This window comes from Bos grunniens, chromosome 21 (genome assembly GCF_055505025.1).
Source record: "Bos grunniens cultivar Pamir isolate PY7600 chromosome 21, Bosgru_T2T1.0, whole genome shotgun sequence".
Taxonomy (NCBI): domain Eukaryota; kingdom Metazoa; phylum Chordata; class Mammalia; order Artiodactyla; family Bovidae; genus Bos; species Bos grunniens.
The window spans coordinates 36711395-36736843 of NC_141185.1; the positions used below are offsets into that span (position 1 = coordinate 36711395).

A 25449-nucleotide genomic window follows, 5' to 3' on the forward strand; every position below is an offset into this window, starting at 1 on the left:
GACAAGTATTGTCTGAAAATGTCTTTTGTTTTTATTTAAGGACAAAATTGAGACATAACATATACATTTGTACACAGAGAAAAAAAATACCAGAAAGGAGTTTACAAAACCTTGGTCACTGCCATCATCATTCAGTGGCTCTGGGGCTGTGTCAGCTGGCAGCTTCAGGGCTGCCTCTGGTTAGGCCCCAGATGCCCTGGGTTGGACAGCTTTTTGAGAAGTCCCCTCAGTCTACCCACCCACTCCTACCATCTCTGGAGCACAGGATACAGGTTTTAACCTTGAACTCCTAAGCACCCATTAGAGTGACACAACTCCTGGGGAATCCCCAGGACTAGTAGAAGGTGATCTAGACTCGGGGAGTACGGGAGAACCCTGGGGGATTAGTCTGGAACCCTTAAAAAGGTGGCCTGAAGAATGAAGTTCTGAATTCATTCCCCTTGCCCTCCCTAAGAGTCATACAAGCTAGATACTACTGATGGTGGGGGGCAGGGATAGGCAAGAATATGAGGCCAAGCTAAAGGGCAGCTGTCCCTCAGAAAGAGGAAATCAAAACGAATAGGGCCAAACCACACCAGGACAATCAGACCCACCCTAATACAAGACTGCCAAAAGCTGGGCAAGACAACTTCGGGTCAGTGTCCTCTATCCCTCTCCATCCCCAAATCCTAACCAACCCCATTGCACATTCAGTAAGTCTAAAGAGGGAAGGGCTTAAGAAGGGCCCCAGAGGGCACCACGTACTGCCCACATCGGGAGGATGCAGGGGCCCTGAAGGGCTACGAAACAAACATGGCCTGTTTGTTAGAAACATAAGGCAGGACAGAGGCTGGAAGCCCAGAGTTCACCCTAGAGTGATCTGAGGAAGAGCCCAGACTGCAGTTCATCTAAAGGGGAGCCCTTAGGAGGCTCCCAGAGTCTGAGCAGGAGGGAAGGGCAGGACTGTGGAAGTGACAGGCTGGGTCCATGAAGCCAGATTCCCATCAGGCCTGCTGGGGAGGAGTGGAATCTCAGGACTCCAGGTGGTTGGGCCCAGTACAGCCAGTGATCCCAAGTGTGTGTGTTTGTGTTTGTATGTGTGTGAGTACATGTGTGTATCTGTGAAGAAGAGAACTTCAGTCCCATTGCTTCCAAAGATACAAAAAAATCCTATCAAACCACCACCAGAGAAGAAAAGACAGCTTTTTTTTTTCTCTTGTGTAGAAAAAAGTCCCTGTCCCTCCCTCCCCTTTCCTCAGGTGGAAGGGAGAGATGGTTGCTGAGGGAGGAAGAAGAGCCATGGGCAAGACCCTCCCCAGGTCTGTGCTGGGCATACCCAATGCTTAAGGCACCCATGGAAAGTGCAGCTCAGAAGGCAGGTGAGAGAGAAGGCCAGGGCAGAGGGAGGAGTCAGGAGGACTAATTCCCCTGGAACGCTCCTTGGGCAGCAGATGAGGCGGCACTGCGGAAGGTCCTGCTACTGAAGATGCCCTGGGAAAACTCCTCCTGGGCCTGCTGGAAGCTGGCCCCTGTCCTGCGGTACAGGGAGTGCACCTGCAGAAAGAGGCTGTGGTGAGAAAAGTCCACCCGCCTGGGGGCCACCAGCTCATGGGCCCAAGGCAGCCACCACGGACCCCAGCCTGTCTGACCTCCCACCCAGAGCCTTGGAGGAAGCTGCTGGAGCTCTGAGGACCCAGGAGACACAACTGCTGTAGTGATGAACATCCCCCATGGAGAAAGCAGGAGAGAGGTGCCTACCCCAGGGGCTGGGGCTTCCTTGGGTTTGCAGTTGGCCCAGCACCCACCACTCACTCACCCGCTTCAGGAGGAAGAGTGAGAGCACGGCACAGAGGGTGAAGAAGCCAGCCACCACCATCATGATGACCGACACAGCCAAGTTGTGCTTCATCGTAGACAGGGCTGCAATCCAACCACTGCAAAGGGGGAGGAGGCCGGGGAGAGCACAGTGGGATTGGGCCCCAGAGCTCCCTGTGAGGGGCTCTTCTCCAAGTGGCCACTGTGTGCTGAACACCACCCGGGCATCTCTGGGCAGCACAGAGCCCTATGGGCCAAAAGCCTGGCCTGTGAGGCCAGGCCTCTGTAAAGGCCACCAGGCCCCATAATGCCCATAGGGAATCTATGGGCCATGTGAGGCCTGGAAGGGAGGATGTGGCTGCTGCTTTCACTGTTAAGAGTGACGGTGGGTAGAGCCCTTTAGGGGACATGGAAAGCCTAGGGCTGCTCACTGCAGAGGGCCCTCCCTCTGGGAAGGAGGATCATTAGCCAACCCACTTCATTCATCCTCTCACCTCAGCTCCCCACCCTGCAGCCCAGGAACAGCCCCGCTGCCTCCAGCCAGTCACCTCTCCTTCCTGAGCCAGTGTTCTCATCTACCAAGGGGACAGCCTCACATTTTGATTTTAAAAATTAATACAAAGCTATAGCTATCAAAACAGTATGGTACTGGCATCAGGATAGACATATATTATAGATCAATGGAATAGAATTGAGAGTCCAGAAACAAATCTATATATTTATCATCAACTGATTTTAGACAAGTGTGCCAAAACCACTGAATGTTGAAGAATGGCCTCTTCAACAAATGGTGCAGGACGGCTAGATATCCACATACAAAATAATGAAGGTGACCAACACAATAGTGTAAAGCAATTATCCTCCAATTAAAATTACATTAAAAAAATTAAAAGGAAAAAAAAAAACACAATGAAGGTGCACCCTACTTCCACCATATAGAAAAGCTAACTCAAACCTAACAATAAGAACGAAAACTATTAGATCTCATTACAATTAAGAACCTTTGTTCATCAAATGATATTATCAGGAGTGAGAAACAACACACAGAAAGGAGAAACTTTATAAATTATATACCTGACAAGTAGCTATGCAGCATCCTGAATATATGAAGAATTCAACAGACAATCCAAATACTAAATTAGAAAACAATTTGAATAGACATTTCTCCAAAGAAAATATGCAAGCACATAAAAGATGGCCAACATCATAATTGTTCAGGAAAGAGCAATCAAAATCACGAGTTACCACACTTCTAGATTGGCTATAAAAGAAAAAAGGAAAAAAACAAGAAAGGAAAATAGTAAGTGTTAGGGAGGATGTGGAGGAACTGGAATCCTCATACACTGCTATTGAGAATGTAAAACAGTTTGGCCTGCACTTCCCTGGTGGTCCAGTGGTTAAGAATCCACCTGCCAACCCAGAGGACACAGGTTCAATCCCTGGTCCAGGAAGATTTCACATGCTGTGGGGTAACGAAGCCTATGCGCCACAACTACTGAAGCCCGAGCGCCCTAGAGCCCAGGCTCCACAACAAACAGCCACTGCAACAAGACATCCACACACCATAACTAGAGAGCAGCCCCAACAGGCCCAACTAGAGAATGCCTGCAGCAACAAAGACCCAGCACAGCCAAAAAGAAAGAAATACAATGGTTCAGCCACTGCAGGACAGTGTGGCAGTTCCTTAATAAATTATACATAGAATCACCATACGACCCAGCAATTCCACCCTCGGATACATACCCTAAAGAACTGAAAGCAGGTACTCAAAAACCTATACACAAATGTTCACAGCAGCACTATCCACAACAGCAAAAAGGTGGAAACCCAAATGTCTATCAGCTGATGAGTGGATAAACAACATGCAGTATCTCCAAGAACTATGGAATATTATTTAGTCATAAAATGTAATGAAGTACTAACATGAACCTTGAAAATATGCTATGTGAAAGAATGTGAAGTCAAGTGGGCCTTAGAAAGCATCACTATGAACAAAGCTAGTGGAGGTGATGGAATTCCAGTTGAACTATTTCAAATCCTGAAAGATGATGCTGTGAAAGTGCTGCACTCAATATGCCAGCAAATTTGGAAAACTCAGCAGTGGCCACAGGACTGGAAAAGGTCAGTTTTCATTCCAATCCCAAAGAAAGGCAATGCCAAAGAATGCTCAAACTACCGTACAATTGCACTCATCTCACACGCTAGTAAAGTAATGCTCAAAATTCTCCAAGCCAGGCTTCAGCAATACGTGAACCGTGAACTTCCTGATGTTCAAGCTGGTTTTAGAAAAGGCAGAGGAACCAGAGATCAAATTGCCAACATCTGCTGCATCATCGAAAAAGCAAGAGAGTTCCAGAAAAACATCTATTTCTGCTTTATTGACTATGCCAAAGCCTTTGACTGTGTGGATCACAATAAACTGTGGAAAATTCTGAAAGAGATGGGAATACCAGACCACCTGATCTGCCTCTTGAGAAATCTGTATGCAGGTCAGGAAGCAACACTTAGAACTGGACATGGAACAACAGACTGGTTCCAAATAGGAAAAGGAGTTCGTCAAGGCTGTATATTGTCACCCTGTTTATTTAACCTCTATGCAGAGTACATCATGAGAAACGCTGGATTGGAAGAAACACAAGCTGGAATCAAGATTGCCGGGAGAAATATCAATAACCTCAGATATGCAGATGACACCACCCTTATGGCAGAAAGTAAAGAGGAACTCAAAAGCCTCTTGATGAAAGTGAAAGTGGAGAGTGAAAAAGTTGGCTTAAAGCTCAACATTCAAAAAACAAAGATCATAGCATCCGCTCCCACCACTTTATGGGAAACAGATGGGAAAACAGTGGAGACAGTGTCAGACTTTATTTTTCTGGGCTCCAAAATCACTACAGATGGGGACTGCAGCCATGAAATTAAAAGACGCTTACTCCTTGGAAGGAAAGTTATGACCAACCTAGATAGCATATTCAAAAGCAGAGACATTACTTTGCCAACAAAGGTTCATCTAGTCAAGGCTATGGTTTTTCCTGTGGTCATGTATGGATGTGAGAGTTGGACTGTGAAGAAGGCTGAGTGCCAAAGAATTGATGCTTTTGAACTGTGGTGTTGGAGAAGACTCTTGAGAGTCCCTTGGACTGCAAGGAGATCCAACCAGTCCATTCTGAAGGAGATCAGCCCTGGGATTTCTTTGGAAGGACTGATGCTAAAGCTGAAACTCCAGTACTTTGGCCACCTCATGTGAAGAGTTGACTCATTGGAAAAGACTCTGATGCTGGGAGGGATTGGGGGCAGGAGGAGAAGGGGATGACAGAGGATGAGATGGCTGGATGGCATTGCTGACTCGATGGACCTGAGTCTGAGTGAACTCTGGGAGTTGGTGATGGACAGGGAGGCCTGGCGTGCTGTGATTCATGGGGCGGCAAAGAGTCGGACACGACTGAGAGACTGATCTGATCTGAAAGAAGCCAGGCACCAAAAGCCAAATGTTAGGCTCAGTGGTAAAGAATCTGCCTGCCAATGCAGGGGACGCAGGTTCAATCCCTGGTCCAAGAAGATTCCATACGCTAAGGAGCAACTAAGCCTGTGTGCGCCACAACTACTGAGCCTGTGTTCTAGAGTCCAGGTGCCACATCTACTGAAGCCTGTGTGTCTAGCCCATGCTCTGCAACAAGAGAAGCCACTGCAACGAGAAGCCCACACACGCTGCAACTAGAGAAAAGCCCATGCAGCAATGAAGACCCAGCACAGTCAAAAATAAATAAATAAATAATTTTTTTTGTTTAAAGCCACATATGATTTCATTAAAATGAAATGTCCAGAATAGGCAAATCCAGAGAGGCATAAACAGTTTAATGGTTGCTATGGGCTCAGTGAATGAGGGAATGAAGAGTGACTGCTTAATGGGCATGGAGTTTCCTTACAATGTGATACAAATGTCACAGTGTGATACAGAATTAGACAGTGCTGATGTCTGCAAGACACTGTGAATGAAATAAATGCCACTCAATTATACAAAGTGGTTTAAGTGGTAAACAAAATGACAGATTTTATGTGTATTTTATAATCAGTAACAAAAAAGGGAGGCGGGAGGACTTCCACCCAATCGTGGGTGTTCTGAGGTGAGATGAGAAAGACACCGGGAGGCTGGAGGCCTCGGAGCTCAACCAGGCAGACCCAGGCAGGGCAGTGAGGGGCGGAGCAGGACCAGAACTCAAGCCTTCTGGCTCCCAGTCCAGGGTATAAACAGCAATTGTTAATCACAGTCTTCTACCAGGATCTCACTGAGGGTAATGAGTAATGAAACTGGGTCACCAGTCAAACAGAAAAGGGGCCAGGTTAGAAAAAGCAAGGCAAGAAGGCAGAGGAGAGGAGGAAGGCAGCATGCACTGGGTGTGAGGTGAGTCACCCCTCCCCGCCACTCGGGACTTGCCAGCTCCACTGGAGGGCGGGGACCAAAATAGTGCAGCCCTTCCAGGCTCAGGCTTTCAGCCAAGCGCCAGCCTGACCTTTCTGTAATGTTCCCTGTGCACTGGAGCAGAAAGGAAAACATCAGCCATCAGCTTTGCTCTTTGAGACTAATTCTGAGCTGAGAATTGCAGCAGCCGGGACTCTCAAGCCAGCTGGATGCTCAAGGAGAGCAGCCTGAAGGAGCAGATCCTCCAGGGGTGAGGGCTCCACCTCCTGAGGTTACAGGGCCTCCAGAAAAAGTCACAGCTCACAGTTTGTAAAGGCCAAGACATCCATCGGCAGCCGCCCAAGCCTCGGGGCTTGTCCGGGGCCTGTGGGAGCAGCCGCAGGCTCTAGGAGGGCCCGGCAGGAGAAAAGGACAAGGGCGCCCTGCAGTGCAGGACACAGCCCTGAGAGCCTAAGGATTCAGGCCAACTCCACCCACAGCACTCCGGAAAGGGGTGAGCAAGGCGAAACAGTGAGTGGCTACCGGGGAAGAAGCGGAAGAAGGCAGACCCCCGCTGACCCATCACCCCTCTCCCAGCCATGGTGGAAGACAGGTCATCGGTGGGGCCTTTCTGGGAGCAGGGGAACAGGGCCTAGTCCCCTCTGTGCTGCCCCACGTCTCACCTGTCCCCAAGGCTAGGGATGCCAATCAACTGGATGATGTAGATCCCTATTTGACAGAAAAATACAAAGAAGAACACGAAGAAGCTGAAAGAGTTGTCAGACCTGTGGAGAGAGGGGGAAATGAGAAGTCACACAAGGGCTTCGGGCTCAGATCTCAGCCTTCTCACTTGCCAGGATACCTTCCTCGCTAAGAGACAGGAGGAAGGGTGCCAGAGCAGACAGAGCTCCAGGGGTCAGCCACACTGTCCATGAGGACAGGGACACACAGACACCCCCGTAATCAAAAAGGTCTTGCCTTCCGCTGCCTTCCAATTTAAGGGGTCAATGCTTGAGTGCTCACAGAACTTGTAAATAAAGTTGCTCACCCCACGGACAATGTAACAAACCTAACAGTCCATTTCCTGAAGTTATCTCCATTTCATAACAGGTAAGAAAATCTAAGACTGTTATAAAGATAATAAAACTTTAAGAATCAATCTGTAGGCCTGGGCAGAAGAAAAGACACCTAGGGAGTAGGGAACACCAGATAAAACTGGTGTTTGACAACTTCCATCACGCCCTGGAGGGCTAGAATACAGTGAGGGTACAGGTTTTGCCTGCTGAGTACATGGGAGGGTTTGGCCACTGCTCTGCCCCCTCTTTCCCAGGACCTGCTGGGCTCCCTGTCTCTCCTCCCTTCTCTCTTCACTCCCTGCTGGGCTCAACTAGGAGTTGAGCATCAACTCCTAGTCTCAATTCCAAAAGTCCTAGGGGTCTGTGAGGTGGATTCATTCATGTCCACAGTACTGACTCTAGGGCCACCGGTCAAATACTGGCACTCATCGAGGCTCAAGGGTTACTGGGGAGGTAGGGGGAGGGGCAGACATGAGCATGGAGGGGTAAAGCTATTGAGAGCTTATCTCACTCTTATCAGACTCTGTCTGGCTATCACAGACACACAGCCTCTCCCCGGAACTAAAATCCCAATGAACCAGACAGACTGGGAGCAGGGGGAAGGCAAGGAAGGCTCTTGATTTCCTCTCTGGGTCTCCCGAGCCTGGTCCAAGGACAGGGCCCAGAGCAGACCTCTGGTACAACAGGGGAGAAAACAGCTGCTGATCCCTGCCTGTTCTCACTAAGGGTGGGGATCGGAAAGTGAATTTCCCCACCATTCCATTCTGCTCTAAGACTGGGAGGGGGCCCCAGGGCTGATGGGCTTTGGCCTGCTACCTGATGCCAGCCATATACTACTCACCCCTGCCCAGCCCCACTCACCTGAAAGCCTTATAGATGGGTCGATACCAACAAAGGAAGGCACAGGGGGTGAAGATCACAAACCACAGGATGGAGAGGCCGAAGTCTACTCCCCTGGAGGTGTCGACTAAGAACCAGGCCAGGCAGGCAAGCAGGTTCAGAAACAGAGTCACTGAATGCACTGGGGAAGGAGAGGTGGGGAGAGAGAGGCTTGTGCCAAGGGGACCGAAGGCCTCCCCACTGAGGCAAACCATCCCCTGAAGAGGAAATGAGGTCCACGCTGTGAGAGCAGCTGCAGAAATACTAGAGGACCTTGGTGTGTACACAGGCAGGGTGTTCTGAGACCTTAAAACCAGGGAATCTTAAAACTCAGGTATCTGAGGAGTGGCAGTGGAGGGGCGGATACAGATACAAGGGCTGAGCTTTGGGGAATGAAGTCTTTCAGCAGGCTTTCCCCTGGTTGTGGACAGCCCCCAGTGGAGCTACAAGAAGTCTTCTCTCCTCGCTCCTCATTCCTAGGAGCCGAGAGGACCATGGGGAGGAGAGGCCTTCTCCTAAGGAGGGCTGTTCAGTGCAGAGAGCTCTGTAAGAACTCTGAAGCCTCCGGCTAGTCCCACCCTACCTGATATGGGGTCTGGACAGGCCCTTGTGGGGAGGTTCCCAGGACAGGCAGCAGACTGTGGGGAGCCAGTTATGTGGGCAGAGACACCCCTCAGCCCAGCCCAGAGAGAGGCTGCAGCCTGCCAAGAGGAGCAACCAGAGCATAGCCAGCACGCTCGAGTCACAGCCCACTTCACCCTGAGCTTGAAGGGGCAGAGCAAGACTCACACATCCAGAGATAGTAGAGCATCTTGCATATCCGCTGGTAGTCGGCAGGGATCTCTGTGGAGAAGTCCTGATAGAAGCAGGGCTTGACAGGGCACCACACGGGCAGGGGCGGCCAGTTGTTCTCTCTCACTGCATGGGAAGAGGTGAGGAGGTGAGCCCGGCCTTAGCAGCAGCGTGGCGGGGTACACATGTGGGCCCAGTCCCTGGGCCAAAGCAGGACTCCCGGGGGGTGCCAGCAGACGGGGCTCAGGGTGTATGGATATGGAGTGGGATGGGGAAAGAGGACGGGACACAAACACCCCTGAGCTCACTCCAATACAATGGACCCCAGATGCACTGGGAAACACAGAGCTCGACGGCCTAAGTGATTACTTTTATTAACCACCAGACCGTAAGCACAAGGGGGCATCATCATGGGTAAGGAATCCTGGGACCAAGGCTCCCACTCGAAGTAAATTCCAGAGTGGGGAAGGAGTGAAGAAATAACCTACATCCATTAGGACCAAATGGCAAGTCTCCTGACCTTCACCTTACTTGGCGTTCCCCAGGACAATGCCGTGACAGAGCTCAGCAAAGCTCTGAGGCTGCCCTGGAACAAGCGTGCTCAGGGAAGTCCTAAGCCAGGCAGCACGGCCTCCCCTACCATGTAAGTTGGCCACCGTGTTCTGAAGCTCCCGCTCCTTCCGTTCCAGCTCGGCCGCTTTCCTGTCCAGTTCTTCCTGCTGCCGGAGCAGGCTTGCCTGGGCTGCAGAGGCCACAGCCTGGAGGGTGCAGAGGAGGTGGAGGGCAGCCAGACACAGAAGACAGTGAGACAGTGGCGGTCTGAGCTGAAGCCAGAGAGGCCGTGCCCCACGCAGGGAGGGCTCAGGGGCAGTCCCAGGCCCAGGTGTCATGGGTACCCAAGACCACCATGGAGAGGCCGAGGTGACCTGCCCCCCACCACCTCCACACCACCTCTGGCCCCTTAGCCATCACCAGGGTTCTCCTCTCCCTTGTATCCCTCAGCTTGAAAGAGATGGGAACTATCCCCATATTGGAGTCAGGCAAAGTTCAAAGTGACTTTTGAGGTAACAGCAAAGGGAAAAAGACTTCAGAAGAGACCAACCTATAGCTGGAAAGCCAGAGACTCAAGCCTCATTTGAAGAACATGGAATGTGCGTGCACAGGTGTGTGTGTCTGTGTGTGTGAAGGGGAAACAGTGCAGACCCGCCAGCAGTGAGAGAGGAAGGGAGATACTTGAGGGCAGCCTTGTGCGCCCAGAGCCTCGGGATCTATATTTAAGCACTGTCCTCCCACCCAGGAGCTGCCCAGAGGCACAACTGAACTGTGTGCCCCAGTACAACCCAGCAGCCCTTTAGGCTTGGCTGTGCTTGGCCTTGCTTGCACGGTGTGCAGAGTTCAAGCTTTATCCCTCTCCAGGCAGAGCAGGGAAGGCGCTAGGAGACTACACATAAGGCTGAACAGAGCTGGGCTTGGGCACGGCGTTCCAGCCTAGGGCCCTGCTCCCCTTGTTGGGACCTGGTTCCTCCTGAAGTCTACAGTCCTCCTTAGGGAACAGGTATCAAACTGGTCATCTCATGGAATAATAAGGCAGGCATTCCTGCACATGCGTGTGTGAGCACATGCAACACACACACACCTCTCCCTCTTTAAAAGGAATTCTCCAAAGGGCCACGGCTGCCTTCAAGAGGTAAATTTTTTGTTTGTTTGTTTTGGCGGCAGGAGGGCGGGGGGCAGTGTGGGGGGAGTCTTGGCTTCCTGGCCAGGGACTGAACCCATGCCTCCTACAGTGGAAGTGTGGAGTCCTAACCACTGGACCGCCAGGCAAGTCCCAGGAGGTAAATTTCAGGCAGTGGGGGCAGAAGCAGGACCAGAAGTGGCCACACTAGACCACACTGGGGTCTCAGCCTCCTCTCCCCAAGTCTGCAACTTCAGCTGAGTAGGCCCAGGTCCCTATAGCCCACCACCCAGCTGGACAGAAGTCACTCTTGCCTCTGAGTCTCGCCTCACCTCCACAGAGCTCTAGGGCCAGGGGTGGGGCCCAGGGGCCTGGGCAGGGGCCGCACGTTCAGAGAAGTCCAGTTAGACGACAGGAGCAGCCTGGGGCCCACTGGCGCCCACAGCCCAGCTTGGCTGGGCTCTGGGCACCTTGCCCTCCCTCGTGCTCATCTACTCTTCGCCTACCTTTGGCAGGTTTCGCAGGTAGCTGTCTCTGAGAATACTATCTCCTCCTAGCAGCATCTGCCTCTCTGAGAGCTCACTCACTGCCAGGAATCTGGTGGGCAGGAACCTGCTGGCCTGTCTAAGCAGGAGCTGCAACACACAGCTCCACTGTGGGCCACGCTCACCAGGGGCCACGAGGAGCGGGCGGTGGGGCTGGGAGGCACGGAGGGGAGAGTCGGGCACAGAGCACACAAGGCTCAGAGTACTGGTGGAGGGACAGAGGAGCACAGGAAGGCGGGCGGGAATAAATGAGGTTTAAAAAAAAAAAGGGAGAGCGAGGGGAAGAGAGATTCTGGGCCCTGGGGAAGAGAGAACGAACCAAAGGCCGGAGGAGGTTCTGGAAGGACACAATAGGGGTAAATGCTCTTCCTGCCACCAAGGAGCCTGGCCTGGTGAGTACAGCTTATTTTGGGTGGTGGTCACGGGGTTGGGGGAGAGGATATAGGTTGGTAGAGCAGACCCTCCACCTGCAAGTGACCAGCTCCCAGGAGATGACCCAGAGGGCCCTGGAAGGGGAGCCCGGGATGAAAGCCCTCTGCCCCTCCTCAATCTCGGGGCTCAGCCACCAGTCTGGGTGTGTCCCTTTCTGGAAAGGAGAGGCCAAAGGGATCTTGTCAACGGTACCTGGGGGGTTGGCTGGGTGGGCTCCACTGAGGGTTGGAGAACTGCCGGCTGCGAGGCCCCGGGCATCTGTGAGACAGGAACCGTCGTCGCTGCATTTGTCTGCGTGGGGCAGAGTGGAAGAAGGAGGTGAGTGGGCCTCCCCCAGTTGGCCACGTGGGGACAGACTCACAGCCGGGAGAGTGATGTGCCCTTGTCTGTGAGGGGCGCTCCCTCTGGGCCTGCCCTGCGCCTGCCTTTGTAGCTTCGTGGCCAACAAGCCTCAGGTTCTGGGCAATGTGAGGCCTAACCCAGGACCCTGGATCCAGACCTTTCCAACACTGCCCGGCCCTCCTCTTCGGGGAGCGCCCCAGCTCATGGATCCTGAGGGGACAATGGATGGGTTCCTCTTCCGTACCCCACCCCCCTGAGTTCACATTAGGACTGTATCTTTGAGGAACAGAACTTCTCTGTCTCTGCCAAGTCACCTTACCCAGAGATGCCAGCACCACCCAGAGAACCCAGAGACTCAAAAAGAGGGCATGCCCACCAACCTCTGAGAAAGGGTTGAATTCAGCCAGGCCTCCCTGTGGGGCATTGGTCAGCTGGGTCACAGAGGGATCCTGAGAAGGTGAGAAAAGAGTCATCAGATGCTGGGGAAAAAGGAGAGTCTTGATGATGGGGAGGGAGACCACCGTCTCTAGGCCCCTCCCAGGGCTACCTGGCTGAAGTAAGGCTGTTGATGGCCCTTCCTAGAGTCCTGGAGAGCCTCTCCTGAAGGCTCCTGTACCCAGCCCCTGCCATACCACACCTGCAGTCATTTCTCCCTTGCTGGAAAAGGAGGGCTGCAGCCCAGATGACTTGCCAGAAGAGACCCCAAGCAAGGTTTACATTCTGAGGCCCAGGAAAAGACAACACAGGTGTTCCCTTTGGAGCCCTTGAGAAATTCAAAATGTTTAGGGAATTCCCTGGTGGGCCAAAGGCTGGGGCTGTGTTCAATCCCTGGTTGAGGAACTAAGATTCCCTAAGCCATGCAGTGTGGCCCCCCCCCAAAAAAGAAAGGAGATTTAAGATGGTTTAGCCTGAAAACTAGTCCAAGCAGTATTCAGGCTGAAGTAAAGCAAAGTGAAACGATGTGTTAGTAGGTGGGGAAGTCTACTAGCTTACAGTCCTCTTCTGAATGGACCTGACTGCTCTGTGGGACCCAAGGGAGCCAGCAGGGTCTTTTTGGGTTTTTGGGAAAAAAAAAAAAGAAAACTGTACCCACACAGCATGTAGAATCTTAGATCCTTGACCAGGGATTGAACTCTGGCCCCTTGGCAGTGAGAGCACTGCGTCCTAACTACTGAACCATCAGGGAATTCTGGCACCTGTAGGTTTGACTCCAGAGGGGGGTTGAATATAAATGTCCCCACCACTTTATGGCTGCTCTTTACTGGTACTGGCCACTTGCCAGATTCGGCTCCCTCAGATCACTGTTTCCTGGAAAGGGGAGTCATCTGGGACTCACCAGCCTGCACTGAATGGATCTGGTGTGCCTTGCACACACACACACACACACACACACACACACACACACACACTGACTGACTGCTTAGAATGAGTTCCTCTAGGATTGTCTTGATTGTCTTTTTTCCTCTAAATTATTTTTCTTTAAATTTAATTTTCAGTTTTGAGTCACTTGGTTGACTGATGAATCAAATGATACTATGGTTTTACAGGTGGTCTTCCAGAGATGCCAGATGGGATCAGCACAGCCTAGGTACCAGTTGCTAACACCTATAAAATAACCCCCACCTCCTAGAGGAGACTCACTTAAGAGTTCTTTGGATTTCACCCTCAAAAGTAGCCAAAGAATTCAAATGATAGGTTATCCCAGAAAACCTTGTGCAGTTAGTGAAACTGAGGGTGTAACTAAGAACACTCAGAATACCGCACGCAGTTTACGTGGGGTGGACCAGCGTGATTATAAAATGACAGTGATTAACGTGTACATGCTCTGTTAGGGAAGACTAAGGGGAAACAGGTATTCAGCCTAGAAACACATTTCTCAGTGGATTTCCTATGAAGCCAATGTGTCTTGAGTTTAACTTTGAAACAAAGTTAAAAATGTTTTTAAAAAATAAAGTAAAATAAACTGGTTTAAAGTATTTACCTTCGGGGAGGGTTTGTTTTTTTGGTGGGGGAAGTGGGTGGGGGAGGGTGGGTAAATAAGGTGGTATGAATGGATACTTTTCACTTTATAACCTTTCTATACTGTTTAGTTATTTTTATTATTTTTCAGAAAGCATTTATTCCTCTCATTTTCTAAAGGACAATTTAAAGTTCTGGAACAAAAACATGCTGCTGGCTGCCAGTGCTGATTTTATTAAACCATGCACACTTGCGAGGAATACAGATATGAAGGACTCAGCTGAAACGCCAAGAAAATGATGTTTTGGGATTTCCCCCCCCCATTCTTTTAAAAAAATCCAAAAATGTCCTCAGAACACAGCCTTTCCCCAAGTTTTCATCCTTACGTTTCCCAGAGGCCAACCCTTCAGGCTGAGGGCCTCACACAGGGCTCCCTGCCATCCTCTCTGCCGGTGCTGGCCTGGGGCCGGGCTGGGCACCTAACGCAGCTCCTGCACACTCGAACTCCCTTCCCTTCCCCACACAGAACAGGTATGGGGCTCAGGTCCAGCCCAACAGCGATGCCTCTGGGAGAAACAGCTGCCCCCAGACTCTGCCAAGGCCCCGTTACAAGGCCTCAGCGAGGCTCCCCTGTCGGCACACCTCACCCGTAGTCTCTCACGGCTCATCCAGATGCTCCTGGCCTTCTTGCCCAGCTTCCCTTCCAGCAGCAAGCCTCCACAGATTGGATTCTTAAACACATATTCATGGTAGACAGACTCTCAGAGAGCCAGTCCTCAATTTTCAAACATAGAAATGGATATTCGCCACCCTGCAGGTCTGGCTCCCTTATCTGAACATTTATACAGCCAAGGGTCAGCGCTAAACATGCCTCTCTCTCTTTTTTTAATATCTATTTATTTGGCTGTGCCGGGTCTCAGTTGTGGCACACAGGATCTTTGGTGTGGCGTGTGGGATCTAGTTCCCTGACCAGGGATGGAATCCAGGCTCTCTGCACTGGGAGTTCAGTCTCAGCCACTGGACCACCTGGGAAGTCCCAGAACGTGCCTCTTTCACACATTCTGCCATCTTCGCACCGAGGCCATCAGGCCCTAGAGGGCAAGCCTGTGTCTGCAGGGCCCCAGGGCCTGGCCCAGAGCTGGACACACAGCCTCAACCCACTTCCTGTCTCCCTCGCGTCCTTTCTGCTGGATACCATCCTTGCCAGGTGGCTCCTGCAATTTGGACAAAGTGACAAGGTGAGGCTCGAGAGGCCAGTTGGAGGAACTGGCCTTGAGGTTTTTTTGTTGGCTGAACGACTAGCAGATTTCTCCCAGAATTACTGGGCTGGCTTCCTGCAAGAAGGATCTAGGGCTCAGTATCTGTTCCTCTTTCAAACTCCGCAGACATCAAGTCACAGCCCAGTAAGTGAGCTGAAGTCATTGAAATCAGATCCACCATCCAAGGGATGAGTTACTCGAGTCTGTCACTACAGGACAAGGGCAGAGGGGCGGCCGTGGTAGCAGTGTCAGGAGCCAGCATACCCGCTTGGCTGAGGTGTACGCCTTAAATAGGCAGCCTCCATACCTGTGAAGAGATGTCATTTTCTTACCAAGGTTAGCCAGAAGAGGATTCTGGAGGGTGGGGGGACTGATCACCCTGTCCAAACTGACCCCTCTTCTTTCTCAACAATCTGAAGGACTTGGCCCTGGACCCCTAATCAGGCTCACCACAAACAAATCCTGTCTCCTCTAGCAGGCTGTAAACTGCAGTCAGGTGCCTCTGTATCTAGTTCATACTTCTGGCTCCTAGTGCTTGGTGGAGGGCCTGATGCAAGAAGAAGCTCAGGTAATGTCTGGAATAAGGACTGCAGGCTGACAGCCCTTCTCTGCTTTCTCTACGAGGTGCTACCCAAGCGCCAAGGCACAGAGAAGGGGAGGGCCGCCTGCATCAGAGGGGCAGCCCCAGGGCCTAGGAGGACTCTGCTTGGGGAAAGGAGCCTGGAACACTGGGAGACATGGGTGCTTTCCATCTGAGGAGACTAGGCACTTTCTGACAGATGTGTGTGGTTTCAAGAGAAGCTGAGGCCCACTGAGAGAGCAAGGGAGGAGGAGGGACGGACACGGGAGCCGACACGCAGAGTGTCTACCACGCACAGGTTCATCACGCAATGATACTGCTGCTAGTCATCCCAGAACCAGCCACTGTGTCACACCACCAGAAAAGAAGGCTCTACCAGCCTTTCTCAACTTGGTTCCTCGAGAGAGTCAAGCCCCACTGCCCCAGGCCATCCACTGTCTGCAATGACCTGCCTTCTTTCCTGTGTATCAGAACAGTCCTGGTGATGTTCCATCCTTGGGAAAATGGAGAAAACAGTAGTTCCAATCAGCTTCTGTGTTCTGCGGCTCAGCTGAGAGGCCCTGGCTGAGAAAAGCTACAGCCTACCTCCTCATTCAACCTTACAACCATCCTGTGAAGGAGGAGTATGAGGATGAAGAAAGGCCCAGCTCAGAGAGAGGAAGTAATTCCTCCAAGACCTCAGGGACTGTAGTGGTTGAGCCCAATTTTGAATCCAAATCTGTCTTTCTCCAAAAACACAAGTGGTAAACCTGTGTGGGCAGAGTCTCCCCAAAGCCTAGCTCAGGGGCTGACCGATGGAAGATGCTCGGTCAACATGGGGTTGAGGGGTCAACCAGGACAACTGGGTCTGCTCGGCTATTTGTTCCTGAACTTCAAAGCAGTCCTTCTGGGTGAACACCCTTGGAAGGACACTGGCAGAGAATCTTGTGAGTAAGGACCACACTGACTGGCCTGAATGAAGACCCTCAGCTTTCCCCTCGAGTCACAAATAAGCCAACAGCAGGAATCTTCCTTCCCACTCACCAAGCCTCAGCCAGCTCGTAAGTGGGTCAAGCATTTAAAAGCATGGTGAAAGCTAAGTCTCACCTACCAAGAAGTAAGCTGACACCCCCTCAGTGCCTAAAGGACTCAACCGGCTCATGCCCTTGCCTGAATTTATAACAAGAAGAACGCGCCTGGTCTCAGTTCCTTTCATGCAGTGAGCAGCCACACACAGGGTGAGGGACACACCAAGAGGAACAGAGTGCAGCTCCTACCCTTCAGGAGACCACAGTCTGGGAGCTGAGACAAGCACACAGCACGAGTGACCATGGGAGGGGAGAGGAGGCTGGGCGGGCTCGGAGGAAGGCGAGCACAGGCCTGGTCAGGCAAGCTCAGGCCATACAGCTCCAGGAAAGGGGGCACTGGGTGGAGCTGGGCTGTGAGGGGCTGAGAAAACGAGGCGGTACAGCTGGGCTGGAGTTCTGCTGCGGCGGCAGGGGGAGGGCCTTGAAAAACATACTTGTTTTCACTGGTTTGGCAACCCCTCTCCATGCATCTCCCAGGTCTCGGCTGTGCTTGAGTTTACTGCGACTTTTCCTTGCTTTCCCACCCTCCACTCCGCCCAGGCTCTCAATGTGAGGTTTATTTCAGGCTTCAAACAAACACATTAAATAAATACCTCATAGACTAAAAAACAAAAACAAAACTTGGCCACTCCCTCTGAGAGGCCAAGAGTCACCACTACTTTGGATCGTCTGTGAAGTCCTGTTTGCTTTAGTGACAAGGCTGAGTGTCACAGCACAAGAAGGAGCGGTCACCCCCACGTTGGCCGGCTCGGTCCCAGGCAAACGAGGCACCACGGTTAACCTTGGTTTCTCTGAGACAGCCTGAGAAGCCATCCAAAGGAAACATGACAAAAACATGTGAAAATCTGCATCTGCGAAAGTATCCACTGCGCTGGTATTTACAACAGGGGGGAAAAAAGCAGGGGACAACTTAAATACCCAGCGACAGTGAGTTCCAGTGCATTTTGGTACATATCCCCTCAATGGCCTAAACAGTCACTAAAAATCACAGTTATGAACACAGGGCAGCAATACGGAAACAGCTCGGTTATACGAGTATCAAATGACGATTCTGTCAGAAGTACTCGTAACAGAACACACATCAAAACAATGGCTGCAAAACACTAGTAGAAACAGGGATGGTTTATTTTGTCTTTCAAATTTTCTATAATGTGATTACGTTATGTTTATAATAAACAATGTCACGAACCTCATTCCATAGTTCATCAGGCACTCTATCTATCAGATCTAGGCCCTTAAATCTATTTCTCACTTCCACTGTATAGGGCAGAAAGTGAAGAGGAACTCAAAAGCCTCTTGATGAAAGTGGAAGTGGAGAGTGAAAAAGTTGGCTTAAAGCTCAACATTCAGAAAACAAAGATCATGGCATCCGGTCCCACCACTTCATGGGAAATAGATGGGGAAACAGTGGAGACAGTGTCAGACTTTATTTTTCTGGGCTCCAAAATCACTACAGATGGGGACTGCAGCCATGAAATTAAAAGACGCTTACTCCTTGGAAGGAAAGTTATGACCAACCTAGATAGCATATTCAAAAGCAGAGACATTACTTTGCCAACAAAGGTTCGTCTAGTCAAGGCTATGGTTTTTCCTGTGGTCATGTATGGATGTGAGAGTTGAACTGTGAAGAAGGCTGAGTGCCGAAGAATTGATGCTTTTGAGCTGTCGTGTTGGAGAAGACTCTTGAGAGTCCCTTGGACTGCAAGGAGATCCAACCAGTCCATTCTGAAGGAGATCAGCCCTGGGATTTCTTTGGAAGGAATGATGCTGAAGCTGAAACTCCAGTACTTTGGCCACCTCATGTGAAGAGTTGACTCACTGGAAAAGACTCTGATGCTGGGAGGGATTGGGGGCAGGAGGAGAAGGGGACAACAGAGGATGAGATGGCTGGATGGCATCACTGACTCGATGGACGTGAGTCTGAGTGAACTCCGGGAGTTGGTGATGGACAGGGAGGCCTGGCGTGCTGCGATTCATGGGGTCGAAAAGAGTCGGACACGACTGAGCGACTGATCTGATCTGATGTTAAACAAATACATACACACTTCTTTTTTAAGAAGAGAGCCTGAGAAGCCATCAAATGAGCAAGGTGCACCCTGGGGCCTCCCTCCCTGCCACAGCAGTGATGTACAGAGGCTCCCAGGAAAGAGAGGCCAAGTCCCTGGCCTGGCGTTGAGGCGCTCCATGGCCTGGCACCAGCTTTCCTCCAGGTGCAGCCTGTTCCCCATCAAATGGAGCCCTCTGCCCTCTCCTTCCACCGCGGTCTATCTACTCCCTACACAAACCATTCCAACCAGTGCAGGGTGAGGGCACCAAGAAAAGGCCTTGGTTCCTGCCCTCAAGAAGCAAATAGGACAGAGAACACAACAGAAGCCAGGGCAAGAAGTGACAGCATGTGACCAGTGCTGAACAAGGGCATGGGCAAAGGGCTCACAGAGGAGGGAGCGAAGAGGCTGTCGGAGACTCAGGGAAGGCTTCTCTGAGGTGGCATCTGAGCTGGATCTCGAGAGAGGAAAGAAATTAAGCAAGCACTCAAGAGGGAGAGGAGAACAGCATTTGCAAAGACATGGGGTCTTTAAAAAGACCTTGCATACATTCAGTGACAAGGATCAGGAGACTACAGAGCAAAGTGTTATATACAAAGAGAGAAGCACCAGGGACCCAGCCTGAAGATGGCTGGGCCAGACTGCAGGCTGTGGCAATGGGGGCAACAAGAGATTGTGCAAAGCCTGTGTGCTTAGTCATATCCAACTCTTTGTGACCCCGTGGACTGTAGCCCACCAGGCTTCTCTGTCCCTGTGGGTTGCTATTTCCTTCTCTGGGGGATCTACCCGACCCTGGGATTGAACCTGTATCTCTTGCGTTTCCTAAACTGGCAGGTGGATTTTTACCACCACTCCACCTGGGAAGCCCTCAGAGATTGTGAGCAGTGATCATCTCTGCCAGCAGTGAGGAGACTGCAGTGCTCATGGAAGGAGGATGGCAGGAAGACTGCCTGGGACACAGAGTCCACATGGGTGATAGTGAGGCTTGAGCTAAGGGATGACACAGAGGATGGAGAAGAGGGAACGGGCTCCAGAGACCCTCCTCAGGTAGACGCTACGGGCTTGACCACTCCACAGGATGGTCGGGGTATAGAGTTACTGCAAGACAAGGACACAGGGGAGGGGAAGGGAAGGGAAGGGGTGGAGTGACTGAGGCTGCCAGCTCGGGGGACCAGCAAACAGTGCCACCACTGAGCAAGACAGGCAGTCATGGGAGAAGAGAAACAGGATTTTCAGGAGCAGGGGTGTGGGAGCAGGGAGAGGATCTGGGAAGGTATTGATTCGCATCAGAGAGATTGATAAAATGCATCTGGGTGGAATGGGTGGAAATGTCCAGGTAAGAGCTGGAAATACTGGTTTGGAGCTCAGAAGATGAGGGCTAGAGCTCTGGATCTGAGCCCACTGGAATGTGGATGCTACTCTGAGGCCATGGAAGTGGGAGGACTTACTCGGAGAGGTACACTGAGAACAAAGCCAAGGACAGAACTCTAGGACACCCTGAAATGCAGGAGAAAAGAAGAGAAAACAGGCAGAAGGAGGTGAGAGTTATTAGTATAAAGAGGCCAAGGACAGAGAGAACTTCCAGGAGACTGGTCAGAAAAGCTGGTGCACCACAAGCAGCGGACCCACAGATCCCAGAGAGTCCACAGTGAGGTGGCGCCTGGGGGCGTGGAGCTGAGAGTGTGCGGAAGTGACTTAAGTTGGTGCTCCTTCACCTGGAATACCTTCTCGTGCCATAGGCTTTCTGCTCCCAGGACCTCCTACCATAGGACTCTGCCCCGTTCTCCCTCAGATCCCTCACAGGTCCTTTTGGCAAATTTTGACTGCCCTTATCGTGCCAGGGCATGCTGTCATGATCAGTGAGCGTTTCTTAGCTCTCCTGTCAGATTAGAAGCTCTAGCAGGCCATGTGCCCATTTATCCTGGTCTCCTGCACAGGCCCTCAGAGCAGCAGTGGCTCAGTGATGTGCATGAACGTGTCAGCATCTCATAAGAGCACTGCTGGACGGGTCACACCTTTCGAATTAATGTGCACAGCACTCTTCTCTGGACCAGCAGCAAGTACCCCTTGTTTGTCCTGGTTAAATATTACCGTTTCTCTGAACCCAGGATTGTCCTACTCCAAGTGGCTCCAAAGAAAACTTAATAGACAAGTAGGGTCAAAGTTCAGCTGTATCACTGGCCAAGGGCTTTCTAACACCCAGACTACCTCCAGGTGCCAACCATTAAGGCAAAAATCCCTCCCCACTCCAACCTGGGCAGCTGCGTGGACTCAATTAAACTGTATGAACCTTGCCATTTTCAAGTTTCTTGAGACAATGCTCCTGTTCCCCAGGAAAGTTCTACCAGGTCCAACTGGGGGTTCTGAGAATTCCCAAAGCTGCAGTCAAACTGAAGTCCACCCTATCAGGGGAAGTGACACAGCCCTCAGTGTCTCTGCAGGGAACTCCATGTGACTGTTCATGCCCAAATCACATTTCTGCCATCACTTTCTCCTCCCACAGGAGAGAAATGTCTTAAATCCTTGGGAAGCAGCCATACCACCAAGATTATCTTTTAAGTGCAAGGAGACAATGTGTGAAAGTGATATGGTGTGATTTGGCGACTCACGAAGGCTGAAAGGTTTTCTCTGTTTGGAACCACCAGCTAGTCCACGCCCAGATCAATGTCGACTGCCTGGGGTAACCTAACAGAAACACCAAGCGGCAAAGCAGCCCAGGCACTTGCTGGGGTCCGCTGATTTTCAGTGGACTGCTGAAAGAGAAAATGGGGAGGACAACACCCATCTGGAGCCCTCAACCTCTTCATCATCCAACAAGACTTTCTGAGAAACTTTTGGGAACAGACATACTGGAATTAGTAGAAAGCAGAATACCCAGATGGTACACAGCAGATGCACCATAATGCACAGAGGGATTAGGGAGTGCCAGGGGAGGTTGGGAAACCAGCCACTCTCGGCTTGCACTTTCCTGCTTCCTCCTAGGAGTTTGGTAAAAAACCTCTGCTGCACTCTTGTGACAACTTTCCACTTACAGTCCGACTCTGCAGGAAGTTTTCTAATAATCCCACTATAACTGTACACAAGGAGGAAGTCATAAAAGCCCACAGCCACAGTTCAGGTGGGGATGGAACAGAGTGAAGATAAAAAATGTGTATAAGGAAGTTAACCTAAAAGCACACCAGGAGCTTCAGGGGATATTGCAAGAATTAGAAGAAGGATTCCATGGTTGCAAAACTCTGAGAAAGGCTGGATCAAACAAAGTGGAGCAAATATCTTTACTGCAGGATTTCTCGGAGCCTTTAACAAATGAACAAGCCTGGTCAACCTTCAGGAAAATGATTCCTGACTTTATTTGACCACAGAACCCTGAGCACCTTTCAGGACTGGCATTACTCAGAAAACATGCTATGTTAAAATATCATCTAATGCAATACAGGAGATTTCCTGGTGGCTCAATGGAGGAGAGCCCACCTGCCCGTGCAGAGGACAAGGATTCAATCCCTGGATCTGGAAGATACCACATGCCATGAGGCAAGCAGGCCCACGTGTCAAGCAACTATTGAGTCTGCGCTCTAGAATCCATGCTCCTCAACAAGAGAAGCCACCACAATGAAAAGCCCAAGCACCACCACAAAGAGTAGCCAACACACAGCAATAAAGACCAGAGCAACCAAAAATAAATACATCTTAACGAAAAAAAAGCAAAATACAATCCATATTATTCCACCCCCACACACTGAAAAACAACAAAAAAGCTCACCTAATTTGTTACTTTCACCCTTACCAGTACTCTCATTTTAAGAATGGTAACAGTGGTGATGATGTTACATTCTTTCCTTAGCTGGCCTAAGTAACTGCCAAGGCAGTTTAAAATCTTAAGAACAGCACTATCCAGAGAAGAAGACCCAGATCTGAGTCCCTTCCTGCTTCAATTAGCTAGTGACTCTGGCCATGTCCCATCCTCACTGCATTCTTGGTTTCTCATCTCTAAACCGAAAGGGTTAGAAGAGATTTCTGAGGATGTTCCCAGCTCTAAAAATCCACCATGGAACTCCAAACACTAAGTACATTTTCATAAACCACCATGGAGAGAAGGGGGAAAAAAAAGACTTCTGAAGGCCAGTTAGGTGTGACAGTTTCTGAGTCTATAGCCTCTCCACATTCTCTCTTCTGAGCTCTGTGCCAACACCCTAAGTAAATGAAGTTGGGCTCACACCCAGCCCCGCAAGGGCTGTGCCTTCCCAGTGTCCCAACCCTGGCAGTCAGAAAAGCAGAAACCACCATCACAAGGAGAGGGAGGGCAGCTCTCCAGGAAAAGAAGTTTGGGGGCCTCACACCCAAGGCTCCTTCTCCCTCCACAGCTGTGTGCCAAGAGGAAAAACCCAGCCCAGAATCAGGAGGAGCAGAATTGCAGCCAACCGGCTCTCGCCTTCCCCCACAGGCTTCCCCACCAGATGTTACTCTTTACAGGACCACAGCTGCTTCCTGTCCTGCCATATCCTGGGGCTGCCTGATGTACAGACTGTCTTGCTTCAATGTAGAAGTTACTTCTTCCACAGTTTGCACAATCATTTCTGGGGTTGGAGATGTGGTTTAAGACTTTCAAGCTGCTACTAATATAGGGCAAAATTTAGGCCAATTATCTAGCCCACTGCTAGCACTGAGGACAAGCTCTCGGCATCTCTGGATATCTGACTGCCTCTTTCAGATAGCAGCAGATATTTGATTTCTGATTCTGAGAGTACAAAAAAAAGAAAGAAAAAGGCACATGATTACACAGCACACATACGAAAATGCTTCTGAAAGTGAAGTCGCTCAGTCGTGTCCTTGACTCTTTGCGACCCCAGGGACTGTAGCCTACCAGGCTTCTCCGTCCATGGGATTTTCCATGCAAGAATACTGGAGTGGGTTACCATTTCCTTCTCCAGATCTTCCTGACCCAGGGATTGAACCCAGGTCTCCCACATTGTAGGCAGACGCTTTACCATCCGAGCCACCCGAACTCCAGTATCATGCAGCATTTTTATAACTAAAGCAAAACAGTTATCTGAAGACAATGGCACAGGAAAAGAAAAAAAAAAATGCAAATGTTCTTTCTTTACTCAAATAGAGATTACTGCCTTACATAAAAGATAAGGTCCTCCAAACAGTTCTGTCAAGAAGCATGAAGCTACTAGAGGAATGTTAGGAATTCCCTGATGTTACCAAGCTATCAAAATTTGCCTCAAGGGCTCCCACTGGCTAAGTCACCTTAAACCAAGAAAGAGAAGTAAACCGACATTCATTCTAGTCTCCTTTGTGTTTATTCTGACCCTTGAAAGAAAGGATTCAAGGTGGAAAAGCTCATGCTGTGTCTTGCAGGAAGGACCCCCTCCAAGGACTTCCCCTACACCTGCAGGAAACTTTAAAGTTGCCAATGACCAAAATAAAGAACAAGCAGGAAGAGTTCACATGCCTGGTGACATCCTGACAAAGCAGAAAGCTCGAGACTCATAAATCACTAGTCAGCACAAGCAAGCTTCCCTAGAACTGGTTTTGAGCATACACAAAACAAGAGGCACCGGAGCTTTGGAGTTAAAGGAGTCCCAACCCTCCATCATGGAAAAGAATACCCCTACGCTCTTTGCTCAAAGGCGGGAAGGTTTCGGCTTTTAAAAGGAAGTCTCTTTTTCCTTGGGCAATTGTTAAAAGGTCTGGCCAGCTCATAGATCAGTGCATCTCATCTACCCTGTCACCACACACAGGTCCATCAGACCAACATTCCTTGCACTTCAAGCCCCTCAGAGGCTCCTCATTTCTCCCCCGTCTCTACCCTGGGCTCTCTCATCTAGCCAGAGCCCAGTCCAAACTAGATCCATGGCCAAGGTGTGAAATTGTTATCAAGGCCATAATTCAACTTGGGTTACCAGCCTTCCCTTTCTGACAAATCTCAGGGGCTCTCCTATATCTTATAGACTAGTTGGCTGTGTGTGTGTTGCGGGGGATGGTCTTTGGATTTTCTGACATTTCTCCATCCCTCTAGAGGCTTCCACCTCATTACGTTGCTGTCACCCTCTCTCCTAAAGTGACTCAAGGCTAGCGTCTCCTCAAGACTGCGGGATGTGGTAGTCACACTTTCCCCTCAGGTGAAGCCGCTTATCTCCCTGAAGCTGGGGGCTTCCCTGATCCTGTCTGCGCCAGTCCCCTTCCCCGGCGGTATCCAGTTAGAAGGGCTACGTTCCTGGGAGCTAGACAGTCCCACCCTTTTCCCAGAGTACAGCGCCCCGCCCCCTCCGCTGTTCCACCTGCTGCTAGTCCCGCCCCCCAGGCGCTACGATAGGACACCCCTAGAAGCCCGCTCTCCCATTGGGCAGAGAGCCCGTCCCTCCTACGCCACGTCTCCCGGCTCTGGCGAAAGAGGCCCGGGCGGCGGCCTTTGGGCACTGGACAGAGCTGTAAGATGAGGGCTCTACCTGGAAGGGGTTTACGTCCACTGGGTCCGCGAAGGGGTTGGTGTCGAAGGACGACATGGCGGTCGGGGGCCGACGAGCGAGCTCCGAGAGCGCTTCTGCCTCCGGGCACCCAGACCCAGCGGCGCTCTCCGTGCAGGCCCTCCACTTCCGGGAGCT

At 50.9% G+C, this 25449-nt stretch overlaps 1 protein-coding gene across 3 annotated transcripts; it reads right to left on the reverse strand.

The window, feature by feature from the left end:
• Positions 1–8: 8 nt before the first annotated feature.
• SCAMP2 (secretory carrier membrane protein 2) lies at positions 9–25449 on the reverse strand. 3 transcript variants are annotated; one of them, XM_086363815.1, is made up of 10 exons: positions 25294–25449; positions 12312–12380; positions 11782–11880; positions 11119–11247; positions 9578–9695; positions 8935–9063; positions 8128–8287; positions 6874–6975; positions 1796–1913; positions 13–1533 (listed from the first exon to the last, which is right to left on the reverse strand). In XM_086363815.1, exons 1-10 carry the CDS (start codon positions 25348–25350, stop codon positions 1399–1401), a joined length of 1116 nt encoding a protein of 371 aa, XP_086219941.1. In that variant the 5' UTR covers positions 25351–25449; the 3' UTR covers positions 13–1398. The 3 variants fall into 3 exon arrangements, with proteins under 3 accessions (XP_086219939.1, XP_086219940.1, XP_086219941.1); XM_086363813.1 differs by lacking the exon at positions 11119–11247 and having other exon boundaries at positions 9–1533; XM_086363814.1 differs by lacking the exons at positions 6874–6975; positions 11119–11247 and having other exon boundaries at positions 9–1533.

Excerpts from the sequence above, each read along its gene's own strand:
- SCAMP2 (XM_086363815.1), bottom strand. The coding sequence starts at position 25,350 with ATGTCGTCCTTCGACACCAACCCCTTCGCGGACCCAGTGGACGTAAAC. Across the intron at positions 12,381-25,293 it reads TGGACGTAAACCCCTTCCAG|GATCCCTCTGTGACCCAGCT; the intron begins GTAGAGCCCTCA and ends TCACCTTCTCAG. Across the intron at positions 6,976-8,127 it reads CCCATCTATAAGGCTTTCAG|GTCTGACAACTCTTTCAGCT; the intron begins GTGAGTGGGGCT and ends CTCTCTCCACAG.